We start from the raw sequence: 20,344 nt of genomic DNA on the forward strand, positions 1-20,344 counted from the left end.
TTTCAAGTATCATGTATATGATAAATGATAAACTAAAGCAACGGCTATAGCCTTTGGAGAAATGTTTGAAATTTTTCTATGAACATAAGGTGAGTCATATTAAATTTAATTGATAATGTTTCGAGCAGTTGTTTTTTGTAGTTTTCTTGTGATCTGGTAGGTACCCCTGCAAGGTGGTTTTCTTTGAAGAGCTATTGAATATGATACCTGACAATTTTATTGTAACTAGTAGGGATGGTATTTTTTCCCTCTGACCTTGGTCGTAATTTACCAGACAATTATATTGTAACCACATAATATATTATTATGTAGGTTGTAATTTATCTATAAATTTAGAATGCTAACTTTGATGCCTTTATTAAATTTTTTAATTTAACCAAATATTTTTATTATATAATTTTTTTTCTGTACACTATATCAGTTAAATAATATTTGATTGCTATACATTTTAGTAATTTGATGTGTTGTACGTAATAATTTGACAATGACTAAAAAATGAACTTAATAATTGGATTAAATTTAAACTAATTTGAATTGAAATTAAATTAAATTTAATTAAATTTTAAATAAAAAATTAGTTTAGTTTATTCTTAAAGAATTTGCAGGATCCCTCTAGGATGTGGATCCCCCTGGTTTGTTGGCGGGGACGTGGGCCCTATCCCGCAGATGAGGAGGGCTGGAGGAGGAAGCGGCCCCCTATCCCTGCCTTGCCCTGTTGCCATCCCTAGTAACTAGGGCCATTGTTAATTGGATGGGAGCTTGAGTGTCGAGTCATTAGTAATGGTATATGATTGTTATGAAAGTTTTGAGGAGCCCAAGGATCTATCTAGATTGTATCTATCACCTAGAGGGGGGTGAATGGGTGAAAGGCCAAAAATCACAAATCTCGATGCAATAAAAATAAATGCGGAAAATAAAAAGCACACTGAGATTTACGTGGGAAAACTCCAACTTGGAGAAAAACTCACGGGACCAACACGCGAAAAAACAATTCACTAAGATAAAAGATTACAAGGTTATTCATACTTAAAGTAGTCCGGAGTTGGCAAGGAGAAAAACCCACGGGACCAACACGCGAAAAAATAATTCACTAAGAGAAAAGATTACAAGGTGATTCATACTTAAAGTAGTGCTGAAAATGAATTGTTTTGCCCTGTTAGGTCCTATGTGTTGGCAAGTTTCGTGGGTCGAGTCGAAGTCTTGAAGTAGTTCGGAGCGGAGTATTGAAGATTGGAGAATCCAAGACTTCGAAGAATCGGAAAGGACGCAAAACACGCAAACCTTGAATCACGATGCTTAGGTAAGCTTTAAATTTTGTTTATGGTGATTCATACTTAATTATAGATTTTAGAATCATGTTTTCAAGTTGTAATTGATTAGAAAGTTTCTAAGAGCTTGTAAAACTCGAAACAATGTATTTTCAGCGAAAATTGCATTGTTGTACCGGTACAAGGGTTTTGCTGTACCGGTACAGACATCGGCTATTAACGCAGGGTTTTACAATGGTTGTTCCGGTACAACCATCACGGCTGTACCGGTACAAGCCCTGTTCCGGAACAAGCTGAAGTCTGTTCAGGGTACAGAAGCTTCGCCAGGAAAACTCTTTCCGGTCATAGCTGTACCCTGAACAGCTGGCACCTGTCTACCGGTTACAAAGGTGCGAATATGAGAAAGAAACGTTTCTAATTTACTCACGGTATTATTCTAAGTCTATAAATAAGCTATTTTGGGCGTTCCTAATGTCTCTTAAGCAATATAGAATAATGTTTCGAGAAACCCTAAGAGGGCCTGGATTGTCATTCTAACCTATTTTGCTACAAAACTTGCCTCTTAAGATCTAAATCGGATAGACGTTTCGCATTCGCTATATGTCATATGATCTAAGTCTTCGCTTGGAGTCTATTCCTGATTTTTCCCTACGATTACTCCTGAAGCGAAGGATCACCATGAATCAATGGAATGCTCTCTTCATGAACGGGACGGCGTGGATTACGGCGGTGAAAAGGCGGTTCGTGGATTCGGATCGTCGATGCTCTGGATTCGAGTGGGCGTCGTGGATTCGGGTGATTGAAGTTCGTGGATTCGAGTGGAGGCGTTACGTGATTCGAACGTGAGCGGCGCTGGGAAACCCGGAGGGGGTTAGCGGAAGATTTCATAGGAGGTTAAGAGAGTGTGAGTTCGTGGAAAAACGTCGAGTAGTAATCACCTTGTATTTTTCTCTTATGCTGAATATTTTTTCGCGTGTCGGTCCGTTGGGTTTTTTCCAAGTTGAGTTTTCCACGAAATCTTGGCTTGTTGCTTATTTATTTTCCGCATTTTTTTCTATATGCAATCGGATTTGTGGTTTTTTGCCTTTCACGCATTCGACCCCCCTCTAGGGATAGATACAATCTAGATAGATTCTTGGGCTCCTCAAATTTTGCAATGTGGTAATCAAAGAGCTGGGATCTAGATATATATGTTTTCGAATTGGCCGAAAGCCGGTAACGTTATCGTCCACCACTCTTCGATGGCACAATTATGGCCATATTTGGAAAGTTCGCGATGAGGAAGCTTTTCATAATTGGCAATCGATGAGCCGTGCTTTGGAAAGCTATTGATTGGTGAGGAGCCCTACCGAAGTTGTCAATAACGCTACCGTCCTAAACCACGGAACAAGTTGGACAAAGATGAAAACGAGTCATCTTCGTTTAACACGGCAAGGGCATAAACGCTTTAATTTAATCATTGATCTCAAACGGAGTTTACCGTGTTTCGCATGCGAAACGACAAAAGGAAATGTTGGGATACCTCTAATGCAAGACAGCTGTAAGGTCAAAAAATTGCTAAATGCTAAACAAAGCAGTTTGATTCTATTTCGTATGGCAATGGAAACGAGACTTTACCGAGTACTATACACGTCTACAAGACGTTGTGAATACATGTGCTAACTTGGAGTAGAAAATCCGCAGATTCAAAGGTCTAATTAAAAGAGGTTTTCGAATCTCTCCGAGAACCTATTCTCAGGGGCAAAGGTATGCCGCGATCCGAAACGGTTAAGCACGACGAAGAGTAAAGTCGAGAGAATTAGTAGGTGCTTTGCCAAACTTATGAGAATGACTTTTCCTATAATCTAACTCTATCCAAAGTCTTCCTAAAAAGCACAGGGTGCGTTGAAATCGTACGACAAAGAGGAAGACGGAGACTTGCAATTCGATGGGAGTGTGAATCTCAAATTGGCCGACTTCGAACATGCACTTGCGCTTCTCACGAAAACGTTTGCCGGATTTTCGAAAGAAGAACAATTCGGACAAGGTACATATCTAAGGTCAAGAAACGATTTCTAGAATCTTCTAATCTAAGAGAAGAAACGGGCAAAGGGGCTGGGGGGGGGACTTCGAAAGAAAAAGAACGAATTTCGAAGGCGAAATCCGAATGCGTTCAAGTGCAAAGGATACGGTCACATCGCAACGGATTGCCCTCAAGAAATCATATAACTAAGATAGCGCTTTGCAAGCCAAGACGTGGGTGAGCAACTTCAAGTGATTCAGAGCTCTGAGTGGACGAGAAAAGAATTGGAAATCTTGCCTTATTTGCTGGACATTACCTTGACCTGTCGTCTTAATTGGTGTGTCTATCCTCATATGTAAGCTACTTATTTCAACAATTCTCTTTCATTCACATTATTCTTCGAGCAACAAATGCCGCGAAAGTGAGGAGGAATCAAACGGACGAACGATATAGCGGAAGGTACAATCAACTTTTATTGAATCAAAGAGATGGCTATTGAATAAGAGTTGAACGTCGTTTGTCTGGATTGATTGAGGAGGAAAACAACACGTAGAGCGATTTGAATAAGGTCTTGAGGAGGAGGGATTCTAAGCATTGAGAATATTTCGGACCTCAAAGAGTAAGTTATATGGAGCGGGAAATAACGATCAAATATATAAAGACAAGGTTGGATTTTGGGAGCAACAATTCAAGGATCGCACACTCTTATATTTCTGATTTTAGTGTAGATGTTGATAGATGCTGCTTGCCGTAAATTTTATTCATTGCATTACATGTTTAAATTATTTCCTGAGCCGCTATTGATTGTTGGTTGTTTTAATTTTTTTTTTTTTGAGAAAAGGTGCTTTAGAATTGAAATTTTGAGAAAGGAGATGATTGAGATTCGATGATTTTGAGCGAAAGAATTTTTTCAAAGTTGTCTTCTAAACGCTGTTTAACTATATTAATTATCGTTTTTTACTCCACTTTTTATTATTTTGACGATAATTGATATATATTTCTCTAACACATGATATCACAAAATTTTGAAATCAACTTTGATCTACTTTGGTGATTAATCCATCTCGGTTGTGAGTATTTTGAAGATGATGATGGATGATTCTCAAATTGACTAAAATTTCTGTCCAAAATTAATCTTCAATTGTGAGATTGTCTAATTTCAGGGGAGTGTGAATATTGTGGTGGTTAAAAATATGAAGAAAAGAAAAGATATCCGATGTTAAAAGATGTGGAAAGAGTTACATCCAAAAGGAGTGTGAAAACTTACCACAGCATGTTAGGAAAAAGCTACCACCGCCGGTTGTCCATGGACAAGTGTGTGAAGCTACCACATGGAATTTCATTGGAAAAAGCCAAAAAAGGTTGGAAAAATATAATATTTAGAATTTTCGGAGTAATACGGTGCTAGTTTGAAAAAAGATGCTAAAGAGCCACCCCTTCTGGTATCATTATTAGTTAAATCTCTATTATTGAAGGCTTACGACAAATTGGTGGTCAATTTTTTTGGTGTTTGTAAAAAATCAGTTGTCATTCAACTATACATCTTGATGATTTTAGAATCATTAGACTATTTTTTATAATGAAATTTTGATGGTGTTTATGGAGTTTTTGAAATCTGTATAATATTTTATTTTCATTATTAGTATTTTTGGAGTAAAGCGCTTAAGTATGATGAATTTAATTTAAATTTGATTGGGTATTGTTTAAAACATATTTTTCGGAATTTTTTTTCACTTTGGTCTCTGTACCGGTACAAGAACTCGTTCATAGACTCCGTGGTGTTCCGGTACAAGGTCTGCGGAACCCGGCGGCTTATATACGGGTTTAAACGCTTTCGATCTCTCTCAGAATTTCATCTTTTTCGAAAAATTTTGTTCCTGAGAGCTCCAGCTACTCTTCTTCAACTGATATTGCACGTTCTCCCTTGGATTTCGTAAATTTTTGCATCAATTTGTGAGTTTTATCCGCGTTTTGATATTTTTCAACTGTTTTTTGCCGGGGGATTAGGGTTTTGATCTCTGTTGGGGAATCCGTTTTGGATGCAATTTTTGTCTATAATCAGTGTCTGTAGGCTATTTACTTGCTTATGTAGCAAACACTTGGAATACATCAAAACAAGTTATTTTTCGCTGATCTAAGTTTTATGCTTTATTGCCATGTGAATTCGGGATTTTTCAAAAAAGATTCGATTTTTTGCCTTGAAAATTTTTTGTATGAATTCGGTTGAAATAGTCTTATATTTTGATTCTAGGGATATTTGAAATTTTATTGCTATTTTTTAGAATGTTCAAAAATTTGTTCATGTATGTATTTTTTTAGTGTGGTGTAGGAAGGCATTTTTGTTCGTATTTGGTGTTGCGGTGCTAATACGGCTGCGAGCGGAGCGCCAGGGTGGTGGGTAAGCACGGCCGTCGTGGGGCTTAACGAAGCCGCCACCGAACAACTGAAGAAGCGTCCGGGTCTGATTACGGATATCAGGCGAGCCCGAATAGAATCGAAGAACTATTGCTCGACGCTTGACAAGAGGCAAAGGAATAGTGTCCGTGGCAATCAGTCATCGGTCGGTGGTTTCTCGTACACGTGGAAGGGACGTACAAAACAAGCGCGGATTGTCCATCCAGCACCGGTGCAACGGGTTCGTTTGTGTCGAATCCGTGCATAGCTGACGCTTGTTGTGAATTCAATGATCTAATTACGTGGATGCTTCCTGATTGTTGGACGACTGAGCGCGCCACTATTAGAGCTGTTTGGCACGGGTCCCCGCGCCAAGGCCTCCCTTCTGTGTGGAACTCCATTCGGGCCGCTTTATATGCAATGGAAAGGTACTTGTTGAAGCGATGACACAGGGCCTCTTTATTTTATTTGAGACTATTGTGCGAGAGAGATTCCAGTTACCCCCTATGATATTGCAGAGATCTTTGGGAATGGTTCATGTGACACTACGCGTCGTTCTCTATAGCGTCAGGAGGATTTCAATCGTCAACCTCACATGATATCGATATTGGAGTATATAGCAAGGCTGCGCTGTTCACCATGACTCGCCATGCGTACATAGAATCCAAGGATTATTACTGTAGTACCATGTTATTCCTTGCGGTATGAGCTACAATGTTCAGCCAACCATTGGCACGAAGAGGATTCAGTTCGGGAGATTTATATTGCTATATCTTTGTTGGTCATCCCGAGACAGGCTCATGAGTTGAAAGTCAAATTCATGTTCTTGATCCTGGCAATGAGGATAGCACAGTGATTCAGGCGTGACCATCGACGAAGGATCTACTTCATTCTCATGGGTTATAATTACAAGGATTTTCTTTTGTTCACAGCAAATCGGTGTGAGATACATCTTGGAAAGTACTGATGTGGCCTTGGCCTGTTGACTCAGTGGATTGGGCTAAGCTCCTGTTAGCACTCTCAGGTCATTCCATCAGACAAGGGCGCCACCTTCCTGCAAGCATCTTAGCCCACCACCTCCAGCCAGAGCGCAGTTCTAGCTCTGCATCCTCCGGCCTCCATCCTCGAGGGAGTGTATGAATACCTTCCATCTAGTTCGGGGCGAGCGACCGAATTGGAATCAGTTAAGGGCACGGATTGCGTTAAAAATTTAAAAGAAACAATCGTGAACCAAATATTGGAGGAAAAATTGAGTCATTGATCAAGAAGTCTGATTTAGTATCAAAGAGACTCGCACATACAAGAAGTCAGGCATCGAAGAAGTGAGTCAGGCATCAAGAAGTTTCATAACAATCATGATACCATTACTGAATGACTCGACTACGCCGAAGCTCCCATCCAAAAGTTGGAGTTTCTTGATCGTCTGTATGTACCTGCAAAAACAATTCATTCCAAGATGATTCCCTAGACACTAAATTCTCCCTCCATACCTTCTCCCCCCTTGTGTTCATATCTTCCAAACCTTGCGTTTTTTGAATCCTGCATCAGCCTCTGCTTTAGTTCAATGCCTGTTCATCCAATGCTTCGCCTGTTCATCATATGCTCTCCGCACCTTCATTCCTCGCCTCTCTCTCTCTCTCTCTCGCTGCATTGTTCAGACTCAAAGCATTAGAGAGAGAAACATACTAGAAAGTATAAGAGTAGGTCTAGTCATAGTTAGGCCTAAAAAAAAGTAAAACATTTACTACAGAAAGATAAGCATCACGTCCAATCTTTAAAACATCGTCTCTAAACAGCAAAATGCAGTGAAGAGAGACTAAGCTCGACGATAGAGAAATCACTCGTGTCCCTGTCATCTATCCTATCAGATCATTTCCAACACCAAGGCTCCGAACCCCCGCCTCAGGAGCGATACACCAGCGGCTTGGAATGAGAGGATGTCGTGACGTGACCGCGCTGGATAACCAGAGCAGAAGATGGCATGGTAGGTTTCGCCAAATATCATCATGTCGACACCCGTTATCTTATCCCCGCAATCCATCTTTTGAATCTTAGATCTCACACTTCTTGGATGCGCTGACTTCAACTTTTCTCACCAATATTGTTCACCTTTTTTCGTTAATTTTCGCAAATCCTCCTTAACTGATTCCCAATGTCGTCGCTCCCCCCCCAACGTAGATGAATAGTATCAATAACTCCTCGGATGCGATTTTGGCGTGAGTGAGAGAGCTAGAAACTGCCTCTTCGGCTGGAGGTGGTGGGATAGATGCTTTCAGGGTCGGCCCGTTTGGTTCTGATGGAATGACCCTGAGAGTGCTAACGAGACTTAGCCGCCAAGTATGAGTCAATAGGCCAGATTAGGGTTTGATCTCTGTTCTAATCCGTTTTTGATGCAATTTTTTGCTATAGATCAGTGTCTTAGGCTATTACCTTGCTTGTAGAACACTTGAATAACATCAAAACAAGTTATTTTTCGCTGATCTAAGTTTTATGCTTTTATATGCATGTAATTTCGGGATTTTTCAAAAAGTTCGATTTTTGCTGAAATTTTTTTGTATGAATTGGTTTGAAATAGTCTTAATATGCATTCTAGGGATATTTGAAATTTACTTGCTATTTTTTTTAGATGTTTCCAAAAATTTGTTCATGTATGGTATTTTTGGTGTAGGAAAATGGCATTTTTGCTCGTATTGGTGTTGACGGTGCTAATGGCTGCGAGACGGAGCCGCGGTGGTGGTAGAGGTCGTCGTGGGGCCTCTAAAAGGACACGAACAACTGAAGAAGCGTCCGGGTCTGATCCGGATTATCAGGCGAGCTCCCCGGAATAGACTGAAGAACCTATTGCTCGACTTGACAAGGGCAAAGGAATAGCTGGCGAATCATCTCATGGTGGTGGTTCTCGTACACGTGAGGGACGTACAAAACAAGCCGCGGATGTCCCTCCAGCACGGCAAAGGTTGTTTGTGTCGAAGTCGTGCATAGCTGAACGCTTTGTGAACTTCAATGATCTAATTCGGGATGTTCCTGATTTTGGACGACTGCTACAGCGCGCACCTATTGAGCCTGTTGGACGGGTCCCGGCCAAGGCTCCCTTCTGTGTGGAACTCATTCGGGAGTTCTATATGAATGGAAAGGTACTTGTTGAAGACGATGACACAGGCACTTTTATTTTTTGAGACTATTGTGCGAAAGAAGAGATTCCCAGTTACCCCCTATGATATTGGAGAGATATTGGGAATGCATGTGGACACTACAGGTCTTCTCTATACGTCAGGAGGATTCCAATCGTCAACTCACATGGATATCGTTATTGGAGCTATATGCAAGGCTGGTGTTCACATGACTCATGGTTACATAGAATCCAAGGATTTATTACCTGAGTACCACTTGTTATCCTTGGTCATGAGCTACAATGTTCAACCAACCATTGGCACGAAGAGGATTCGTTGGGAGAGATTAGTATTGCTATATCTTTTTGGTCATCCCGAGCAGGCTCATGAGTTGAACATCAACATTCCATTTCTGATCTGGCAAAGGATGATACACGTGATTCAGGGTGCCACTCGACGGGATCTACTTCCATTCTCTGTTATGATTACAAGGATTCTTCAAGCAAATGGAGTAGATACATCTTGTGACAAGTATGATGTTGGCCTTGGGTCTGATTGACTCGTGACTTGAGCTAAGATTCTAGTTAGCACTTAGGTCATCCATAAGATCATGAATTGTCTGATTTCTGGGTCCTATGTGACTCAGTGACATTGCGGTTAAGTCTTGTTAGCACGCTCAGGTCAATTCCACATTATATCATAGCGAGATGTTGGTTTTTGCCTTTCAACCCATTCACCCCCCTTTAGGTGATAGATTACAATCTGAGATTAGATCCTGGGCTCCTCACAATCTTTCATAACAATCATATACCATTACTTAATGACTCGACACTCCAAGCTCCTATTCCAAAAAGTTTGGAGTTTTTGAAGTATTGATTTCCTGCAAAACAATTCATTCAAAGAATGGATTAGCACTAAATTCTTATACCTTCTTCCCCTTGTTCATATTCTCCACCTTTGTTTTGAACTATCATCCTTTCTGCATTGTAGTTCAATGCCTGTTCATCCATAGGATTGCCCCCTGTTCATCCATGGCTTTCCCCCTTCATCTACGCTCTCCCCTTTTTGTCAAAAATGTGCAAATGTAAGCAGAATAGAGAGTAAAATACTAGAAAGTTTTATAAGAGTAGTTTAGTCATATTACAGGCTTAAAAACACAAAGTAAAAACATACACAGAACGGATAAGCAAGCATAATGCTAAAACATTGTCGCTATAACAGCAAATGCAGTGAAAGAGAGAGACTGCAAGCTCGACGAAAAAATCACTCCGTGTTCTGCGTAATCATTCATCATATCTCCAAGCACCAGCTCACAGAACCCCAAGCCTTCGTGCGGAGCATCACCAGACGGTGCGGAATACGGCGATGTCAGCTGATAGATGACCGGCTGATACGATGCAGGAAGATGGAAGTGCTCACCAAATATCATTCATGTCGACAACATCTTTATCCATCATCTTTTGATAACTTAATTCAAACTTCATTGATGCCTGCAATAAACTTTTGGTCTCCTAATATTGTTCAACCTTTTTGCGTTTAATTATTCGGCAAGATCCTCTTAAGTGATTCCAATGTCGTCGTCTCCCCGAACTAGACGAAGTATCATAACTCCCTCGGGATGAGAGCGGAAGGAGCCAGAGCTAGAAACTGCTCTCGGATGTGAGGTGGCTTGGGCTAGGTTTATGGAGGGCTGGCCCTTGGTCTGGATGGGTAATGACCTGAGAGTGCTAACAGACTTAGCCAGTCACTGAGTCAATAGATCCAAAAAAAAAAAAAAAAAATTGGCCAACATCATACTTGTCACAAGAGTGTATTACTCCATGTTGTTTGAAGAATCCTCTGATAATCATAACAGGAATGGAAAGTAGATACCGATCGGTGGCACGCGCTGAATCACGTGTATATCCTTTGCCAGGATCAAGAAATGGAAATGTTGATATTTCAACCATGAGCCTGCTCGGGGATGACCAGAAGCATATAGCAATACTATATCTCTCCAACGAAATCCTCTTCGATGACAAGCCACCGCACGTCACACCTCGCGCCCAGTGCCAGATGGATTGGTTGAACATTGTTAGTCATGACCAAGGATAACAGAGTGGTAGCTCAGATAATAAATCCTTCGGACTATCTATGTAACCCATGAAGTCATGGTGAACACCAGCCTTGCAATATAGCTCCAAAACGAATATCCAGTGATGTTGACGATTGGAATCTCCCTGACGTAGAGAGAAGGACCACTGTTAGTTGTCCAATGCATTCCAAGATTCAGTCCAATATCTAGGGGGTAATGGGAATCTCTTTTTCGCACAATAGTCTCAAAAATAAAAGTGCTTTACGACTGTGTCATGTGCTTCAGCAAGGTACCTTTCACATTCATATAGAACTCTTTCCGAACTGATTCTACACAGAAGGGGAGCGCCTTGGCCGCGACCCGTCCAACAGGACTCAATAGTGTGGCGCATTGTAGCAGTGGTCCAAAATTCAGGAACATCCCGAATCAAAATCATTGAAGTTCACAAAGCGTTCAGGCTATGCACGACTTTCGACACAAACAACCTTTTGCCGTGCTGGAGACATCCCGCGGCTTGTTTTGTAGTTCCCTCCGCTGTACGAGAACACCACCATGAGATGATTCGCCAGTATTCCTTTGCCTTGTCAAAGTTGCAGGCAATCGTCTTCAAGTCTACTTCCGGGGAGCTCGCCTGATTTTATCGGATTCAGACCCGGACGCTTCTTCAAGTTGTTCAGTGTCGCTTTATAGAGGCGCCCGACGACGACCTCTACCACCACCGCGGCTCCGTCTCCAGCCATTAGCACCGATCACACCAATCACGAGCAAAACGCCATTTTCACTACACAAATAATTCACATACATGGAACAAATTTTGGAAACATCTAAAAAAATAGCAAGTTTAAATTTCAAAGATATCCCTAGAATGCATATTAAGCTATTTCAACCAATTCATGCAAAAAATTTCAGCAAAGAATCAACTTTTTGAAAAATGCCCGAAATTACATCGATATATAAAAGCATAAAATTAGATGCAGCGAAAAATAACTGTTTTGATGTTATTCAAGGTGTTACTATCAAGCAAGTTTAATGCCTTAAGACACTTGATCTATGGCAAAAAATTGCATCAAAAACGGATTAAACAGAGATCAACCCTAATCCGCCAAAATAGTTGAAATATCAAAACCGGGATAAAACTCACAAATTTGATGCCTTAAAAACTTAACAATCCAGGCGGGGGGGAGAATAGTGCAATCGGTTAATTGAAGAAGAAGGTAAGCTGGAGCTCTCAGGAACAAAAATTTTCGAAAAAGATGGAAATTTGCAGGAGAGATCGAAGCGTCTGATACCGCTATATAAGCCGCTCGGCGAGACCTTGCTACGGAACACGGGATTCTCATGTACCGGTACAAGGATCAAAATGTGAAATTTTTTTTTTCACCGAACAAATATGCTTTTAAAACCTATCAAATTTAATGAATTAAATTTAATAATTAAGGCGTTTTACTCGACAAAAAAATACTATAATGAAAATAAAATATTATAAGATTTGCACTCAATAACACATCAAAATTTCTTATAAAAAAGTAGTCTATGATTCAAAGATTCATCAAGGATGTAAGTTTGATCGAAAAATTGATTTTTAGAAATTTCAAACAAAAATTGACACCCATTTGATGTAACAATGTTCAAAATAGAGATTTAATAATATGTACCAGGGGTGGCTCGTGAGCATCCTTTTTCAACATAGTACCTTATACCGAAATGTCTTAAGAATCATTTATATTTTTTCCAACCTTTTTTGGCTTTTCAATTAAATTCCAGTTATGTTGTGCTTCACCACACTTGTCGCCGACGCACCGTGACGGTGGTAGCTTTCTACATGGTTGTGGTCAGTTTTCACACTCTTTTGGATGCTAACTCTTTCCGAATCTTTTGAAAATAGGAGTATCCTTTGTTCTTTTATTTTATTTTAACACAATTTCACACTCCCTTATATAATTAGACGAATCTCACAATTCGAAGATTAATTTTGACGAATTATTAGTCAATTTGAGAATATCCATCCATATAATTCAACACTCACACCGACGATGGATATAATCACCAAAAGTATCAAAGTTGAAATTTCAAATTGAATGAATATATTGTATTAACGCAATCATATACTTAAAGATATCGCAAAATAATAAGAAAGGGATGAGTAAGTTAAAATGATATTCTTATAGTAACACCCGTTTAAACAACTTTGTAAAAATTTCTTCCTCAAAAGTGCATGAATTCAATCATCCTCCTTTCTCAAAAATTTTTGCAATTCCTAAGTCACCTTTTTTCAAAAAAAAAAAATTTAAGACATACAAAATCATCAACACGCCGTACGAAATCATATTAACATGTAACTGCAATGAAATAAAAATATGCACAAGCATCTATCAAGCATTACACTAAAAATCAGAAATGACTTAAGACATTATTGCGTTGGATTTCTTTTTTTTTCCTTATTATGGGCAATTTCTTTTAATGTGTCCTTTTTGCCACAGTTTTGAACACACCTTTTTCTTCGAAGTTGTATGAGCTTTAAAGATTGGATTTGAATCCTCTCTAACGTATGTCCGTTCATATCACGAGTCCAAGCTTGCTTCGTTTGACCCAATCCGAGCATGGATCTAGTTATTGATACGGTCAGAAAATCGGTGAATGTCAGATTGAAAGTGACGACAAGTGTTGACTGTCAATGACTTGTTGGATGTGGCGATTTCCTTGAATTTGCGCTCCAAGAAATCCCAACCTTGTTTTTATATGATTTGATCGTTAATTCCGCTTCATTAAGCTTCCTTGCGAGGTCTTCGAAAATATTCTATCAAGCTTTGAATCCTTTCCTGCTCAAGAGCCTTATTCAAAAGTCTTTGCGTTGTTGTTTCTCCTTCAAGATCCAAAAACGACGGTCTCAACTCTTATTCAATTTAAGCCATCTTCTTAGATCCAATGAAAAAGTTAGATTGTTGTTTCCGCTAGTTCGTGTCGTTTGATTCCTCCTCACTTTCGCCATTGTTGCTCGAAAGAATATGTGAGAAAGAGAATGTTGAATTAGTAGCAGTGAGGAATAGGCACACACAAGCTGTTAGGCGTAGGTAAGGTAGATGATAGGCAGAATAAGGCAGTTTTCATTTTTTCTTCCGTCACTGAGCTTGAATCACTTGAAGTTGCGATCTCCCACGTCTTTTGCTTGCAAAGCTTCTTATCTGTATATGATTTCTTTGAGGACAATCCGTTGCGATGCTACCGTTAGCCTTATGCACTTTGAAGTATCGGAATTTCGACTTCCAAAATTCGTTCCTATTTCTTTTGAGCTTTGTCCTCTTTCTTCTCTTTTAGATGTAGTAAGATTTTTAGAAATCGTTTTGTTGCTTTAAGTATGTAGCCATTGTCCGAATTGTTCTTCTTCGGAAATATTCCGGCCGGAACTTTTTCGTGAGAAGGCGCAATGTTGAGTTCCAAGTCGGCAATTGAGATCTCTCCATTCTGAATTCGAGTCATCGTTTTCTCTTTCTGTCGATTTCTAACGCCAACCCTTAATGTGTCTTTGCTAGAGAAAGACGTGTGGAAGGAAGATTGGATTAGTAGAAAAGTCATTCATAAGTTTGCAAGCACCTACTAGTCTTCGACTTTCATCAGGTCGTGCTCGGATGTTAACCGTTTTCGGCATCGCGGCAACCTTTGCCGCGAAGTTCCGGAAGGATTCGAAGAATCTTTCTTAACTTTGAATCTGGGATTTTCTCTCTCAAGTTAAGCACATGTATTTCACAACGCTTGTAGACGTGTATAGTACCTCGGCTAATGGTCTCGTTTTCACTCCATAAGAATAGAATCAAACTTGCTATGTTAGCATTTGCAATTTTTGGACTGTTACTAGACTCAGTTCCTTCGATGCGTACTTGGTAGAGTATCCCAAATGTTCCTTTTGCGGTTTCGGCACTGCGAAACGACGAAGTATACTCGTTTCGAGACATGCAGTCAAATAAAAGCGTTATGCCCTTGCCGTTAAACGGGATGAATTTCGTTTTCATCTTTTGTCACACTTGTTCCTGTGGTTTAGGAACGTGTAGGCCGTTATTGACAACTTCGTAGGGTGCTCCCAACAAAGATTCAATAAGCTTGTCCAAAAGCTCATCCGATTGCATTAGAAAACCTCTCGTAGTCGCGAACTTTGTCAATAGGCATTATTCGTGCCATTCGAAGATGTAGTGGACGGATTAACGTTACTTCGACTGTCGGGGCCATTGGATAACAATAGTATCTAGATCCCGCTTCTGTTACCAATTGAAAGTTTTGAGGAGTCCCAAAGATCTATTAGATTGATATCTAATACCTAGAGGGCGAAGGTGAATGGCGTGAAAGAGCCAAACCACAATCTCAGATGCAATAAAAAATAAATGCCCGAAAAATAAAAGCCACACCGAGACTTTACGTGGGAAAACTCCAACTTGGAGAAAACCACAGAACCAACACGCGAAAAATAACTCACTAAGAGAAAAGATTACAGGTGATTACCGCACTTACTACGGACTCAATCTCTTACTTACCTGATGAATCTCGTCGCGTCCCTCCGATTGTCCACGGCCTCACGTATCGACATCCACGAACGCCTGCCACTTTGAACTCCACGAAGCTTCCATCACGCCGATCATCACGACGCCATCGAATCCACAGAGGCAACGTCCGAATTACGAACCGCTTAGTGTTCACGCGTAATCCACGACGGCCGTTATGAGAGCATATGACTATGGTGATCCTATCGCTTTAGGAGTCATCGTAGAAAACAGGAATAGAACTCAAGCGAAGACTTAGAATCAACTCGACATATAGCGAATGCCAAACGTTATCTCGATTTGATCTTGAAAGAGGCTAATTTGTAGAAAATAGGTTTTTAGAATGAAATCCGAGCTCTAGGGTTTCTCAAACATGTATTCTTATGATGCTTAAACAGTTAGAGAACTCCAATAGCTTATTTATAGACTTTAGAATCAAAACGGAGTAGGATTAGAAAGTTTCTTTCCATATTCAGCACCTTGTACCGGTACAAGGGAAGCTGTCCAGGGTACAACATGACGGAAGATTTTTCTGCGAAGCTTCTGTACCCTGAACAGACTTCAGCTTGTTCCGGAACAGGGCTTGTACCGGTATAGCCGTGATGGTTGTACCGGAACAACTATCGTAAAACCCTGCGTTAATAGCCGATGTCTGTACCGGTACAGCAAAACCCTTGTACCGGTACAACAATGCAATTTTCGCTGAAAATGCATTGTTTCGAGTTTTACAAGCTCTTAGAAACTTTCTAATCAATTACAACTTGAAAACATGATTCTAAAATCTATAATTAAGTATGAATCACCATAAACAAGATTTAAAGCTTACCTAAGCATCGTGATTCAAGTTTTGCATGTTTTGCGTCCTTTCCGATTCTTCGAAGTCTTGGATTCTCCAATCTTCAATACTCCGCTCCGGACTATTTCAAGACTCCGACTCGACCCACGAAACTTGCCAACACATAGGACCTAACATGTTATAGTGGGACCTCATTTTTCTTGTCCGGTAACAAAATGGAATAGTACAGTGTGTTTCTTAAAAACAATAAAAATAGATACTTTGCTATTTTCATGCCTGTCAGTTTCTTTTGAGGATGCTGGGTATTTCATTCTGTATATCAGCAATGTTGGTGATGAAAACTAGTTTGTATCTATTGCTTAGTAATTTTTGATTGTGACTTGTGATAGCAAGGTCCTTGTTCTCCCTATATTTCTGACTACACAATGTTCTCAACAGCCAAAAGTTTTTGCCTCAATAGTCTTTCTGATTTGCTATGCTTGAATTGTCTTCATGTTCTCTAATGCTATTGCATGTTAATGTTTGACAGGAAAACATACTATTTTCGGAAGAGTATGCAGAGGGATGGAGGTAGTCAAGCGACTTGGAAGTGTTCAGACTGACAACAGTGACAGGTAACTTGAATTTTGAAAGATATAATTAAGTGTTATGTTAAAGAACAATAATTACTAAACCTAGCCCTACTTCATCCCTTTTATCTTGAGTGGTATAAGGGCTCGTTTGGTTTGGTGTAGTTGTAAATACATTGTAGTTGGATATGCATACAATTAGAAATGATGCAGTTGCAACTACATCCATACCATTTGGTTCTGTGCCGCTGAAAATGCTACAGATGCAACTATTTTTGTTTGGATGCATGCAGCTGAAAGTTGCATCTGTAACTAATGGTATCTAGCTAGTGTGTCAGATGGTGAAATTATTCCGTATGTGTACAAAATGATATGCTATCACTAAAAGAAAAAAAATTATACCAGATGAGTGTACTATCACTTTCCAAATACTTTAACGATACTAATTTATCACAATTAAATATTAAAGATAGTTCAAAAAAAAAAAAAAACTTCTCCATCACATAATCAACTATAATATAGTGTGATGAAAACAGTTGATTTAAAAAAAAAACTCAAACTATTATCTTAATTTCTATAAACTAATATCACCCATTCAAAAGTCATGGAGAAAAGAAATATTACTTGTAGAAACATGGATTTTTTTTTTTCCCATTACATCCAACCTGAAAATCTCAAAACATCTAAACACGTTAATAGGTCGTCTCCAAGAGTAAGTGTCAGTGTAATAAACTTTTATTTTTAAATATCTTTCCATCCACCTCTTTCACAATTCAAGAGTCTTTGTCATAAACCCTCTTGCCGGCCTATCATTTGCTAGCAAGTAATTATAAGCATCTTTGACTTTTTTGGGTGGATATCCTAATTTCATTATATCTTGAAATAGTTCGTTTGAGAATCGAACAGTTTTTGAGTATCTTTAGTGCTAAGGCAACTTGTCCAACTTGTGCAGCTAACTCATTGATCGCCTCAATCTCTCAGCCGCGCGAGCTGTTTTTTCAACCACTTGTTTTAACTTCACCCCTAAAGGAAGAAAGTGTCGTTTTCTCAGAATGCTACGTGGTTGACATGAATCAACCAATTCAAACTCCAACCCTACATCACAACCAATCGTTGCTTCCGCACTATCAAAACCTTGGATATTTGGGTCCATACCAAGCAATTGATCTACTTAGTGTACTTCCCTGTAGCTTGATCGGAACCACATATTAAGGCAAGCTCATCGTAATTCTCTATGATTGTGTTTGGTTAGGGCATAAGGAGAGGAATAAGGGCTTATTTCCCTCCTTATACCCAAACAAAAAAAAATTTTGGTGGGAACAATAGTTCCCACCTTAACGGGTTATCCTAGGATAACCCATTAGTTCCCACCCCTTAGGTGGAACAAGCTGGAACAAGCAGCTTGTTCCAGCCTTTTCGAGAGAGAGAGAGAGAGGGAGGGAGGGAGGGAGGGAGGGAGGGTTTTCTTAATAATGTAACATCTAAAGCACAAAGAATTTTATTCGAGGTTCCTTTCGCTCTTAAGAATTTCATATCAAGTTGTTGTAAAGCATATATGCTTGGCTGATTTATACGGGTTCTTGTCATAAAGGCCATCTTTGCCGATAGCAGGCTCTCGGCCACTTTCACCATTTTTACCCCGGAACTGTAAGCCAGGAGGGTCTTGTGCACCAACAATAGTCTTGCTTGACTCTCACCTTTGTAAAAGGTCCCGAATAGTATTCTAGGTGAATCTGTCAAAGGTCTATGGGAACAATATAAAGCAAAATATCCTCAAGACTTTCAAAATCTAATAAATTTAGGTGCCAATCCATATAATTTTACGAATAAGGTTATTCCTTAATTACAGGAGAAGACCTTAATTCAGGACATATGGGACTACAAAAGGGTGCTTTAATTAAGTTAGAACAACAAAGTATAGATAATTGGATATATATAAAGTCTTTTTTGAATGATTATTTTTTACTATACTAGCATTAGTCGAAACGCCTTTAATCAAGAAATAGGAAATAAACTTTTTCATAAATTACCAGGAGCCTTAGGACGAGAAATAGCCACTAGGTGAGAACAAAGACCAGGAGTACTGCAGAACCCAAATGACGAATGGCCCATAGGACACCGAATGCAACATATAATTACTATACTATAAGAAAAATGTACGAATATACAAATACAAAAGCAATTAAAACGAAATGAATATAATTTCTGTCGACATATTATGTATACAGGACAGCAGTGTGCTCAAAATCCTAAACATCAGCAGTCTCAAAAGTATAAGCAAAATAGATATTATAGGCTAACTATAAACCTGGATATAAGAAAAGGTATTTCTTAAGAAAATCTTTTGCTAGAAAACCATATTTAAATAAAGATAGACATGTACGAAAATATAGAGCAGGAAGAGATTATGAAAATAGATTAGCATGCTTTACTTGTGGAAGTACAGATCACTTAGCCAATACCTGTACTAAAAGAATGAATCGAAAAGACAGAAATTCCATGTTAATTGAAGAAACTCAAGAAAATTTACTATCTGTAGATGAATATATGTCTGACACTGAATCACTTTATTCGATAGTTAGTATAGAAGCTTGTGAAGAAAATCACGATAGTTCCTCTGAGGAAGAAAATAATCTTAACCTACTTACTGAAGTTAGCCCAGATATAGATTCTATGGCCGACATTCTAGGACAACTTAATTTAATGAACACAGAAATTCCCACCTTAGAATGTAAACATCAATGGCAATTAAAAGCAGGATTAGATAGTTAAAAATGTTATATATGCTTATGGCATCCTGGCAAAGATAAGTGATGCAAATGTTTATACTGTTATAAAGAAGTTTGAATAACATGCATAGAGAAAATTTACAATATTTCTCTACAAGCTAAAGAGACATTAAATATAGATAAAACAAAATATATTGCCTTAACCAAACGGATTGAAGCCTTAGAAGAAAGATTATTAGTAATAGAATTAAGAATAGACGAAATAGAATTAAGAAATGATAAAGGAAAAAGACCTAACATTGAAACTGAGATACCGGATAAAGGGAACAAACATCATGGACTCAAACTTGGAAATTGTCAGCTTGAAACCAACTACATTTGTAATATAGATAAAAGTCTTAGGACCATAATAGTTAAATGCAAAATAAAAATAAAAAATTAGATAATAGAAACAACTGCATTGGTGGATACTGGCTGCACCACTTGTCTAATAAATTCTGCCATAGTACCACACAATATTACAAATTAGCATATGAACATATGGTAGCTATGCAAATGGACGGAACTATACACACATACGCACATTATATTGACAACTTGAAAATAAGTTTCTATGATACTTGCAATTCCTATGGTGAATATTATAATTTACCTATAGTTTGGATAAGGAAACTTAATATTAATAGAGACTTCATACTAGGACTAAACTTCATACTCAACTCCTTAGGAGGCATGACTATTAGTAGAGATTATGTACAATTTTCTTTTTCCTAAAAGAATAACACAAACTCTAATCTTAACTAAAAGGTTAAGAACTAGTATAGCAATACAACCTAGTCGAGAAGAACAACCTAGTCAAGAAGAAGAAGTACA

At 38.9% G+C, this 20,344-nt stretch overlaps 1 protein-coding gene across 2 annotated transcripts in view; it reads left to right on the top strand.

Moving 5' to 3' along the window:
• The window catches only part of LOC109719567 (peptidyl-prolyl cis-trans isomerase CYP18-2), a 44,624-nt gene that overhangs the window by 10,486 nt on the left and 13,794 nt on the right, over positions 1 to 20,344 (top strand). For both annotated transcript variants that reach the window (XM_020246339.1, XM_020246331.1), the window contains exon 5: positions 16,703 to 16,787. In XM_020246339.1, the coding sequence (XP_020101928.1) occupies positions 16,703 to 16,787 (85 nt within the window). The remainder of the gene's footprint in view (positions 1 to 16,702; positions 16,788 to 20,344) is intronic.

This window comes from Ananas comosus, linkage group 1 (genome assembly GCF_001540865.1).
Source record: "Ananas comosus cultivar F153 linkage group 1, ASM154086v1, whole genome shotgun sequence".
Lineage (NCBI taxonomy): Eukaryota > Viridiplantae > Streptophyta > Magnoliopsida > Poales > Bromeliaceae > Ananas > Ananas comosus.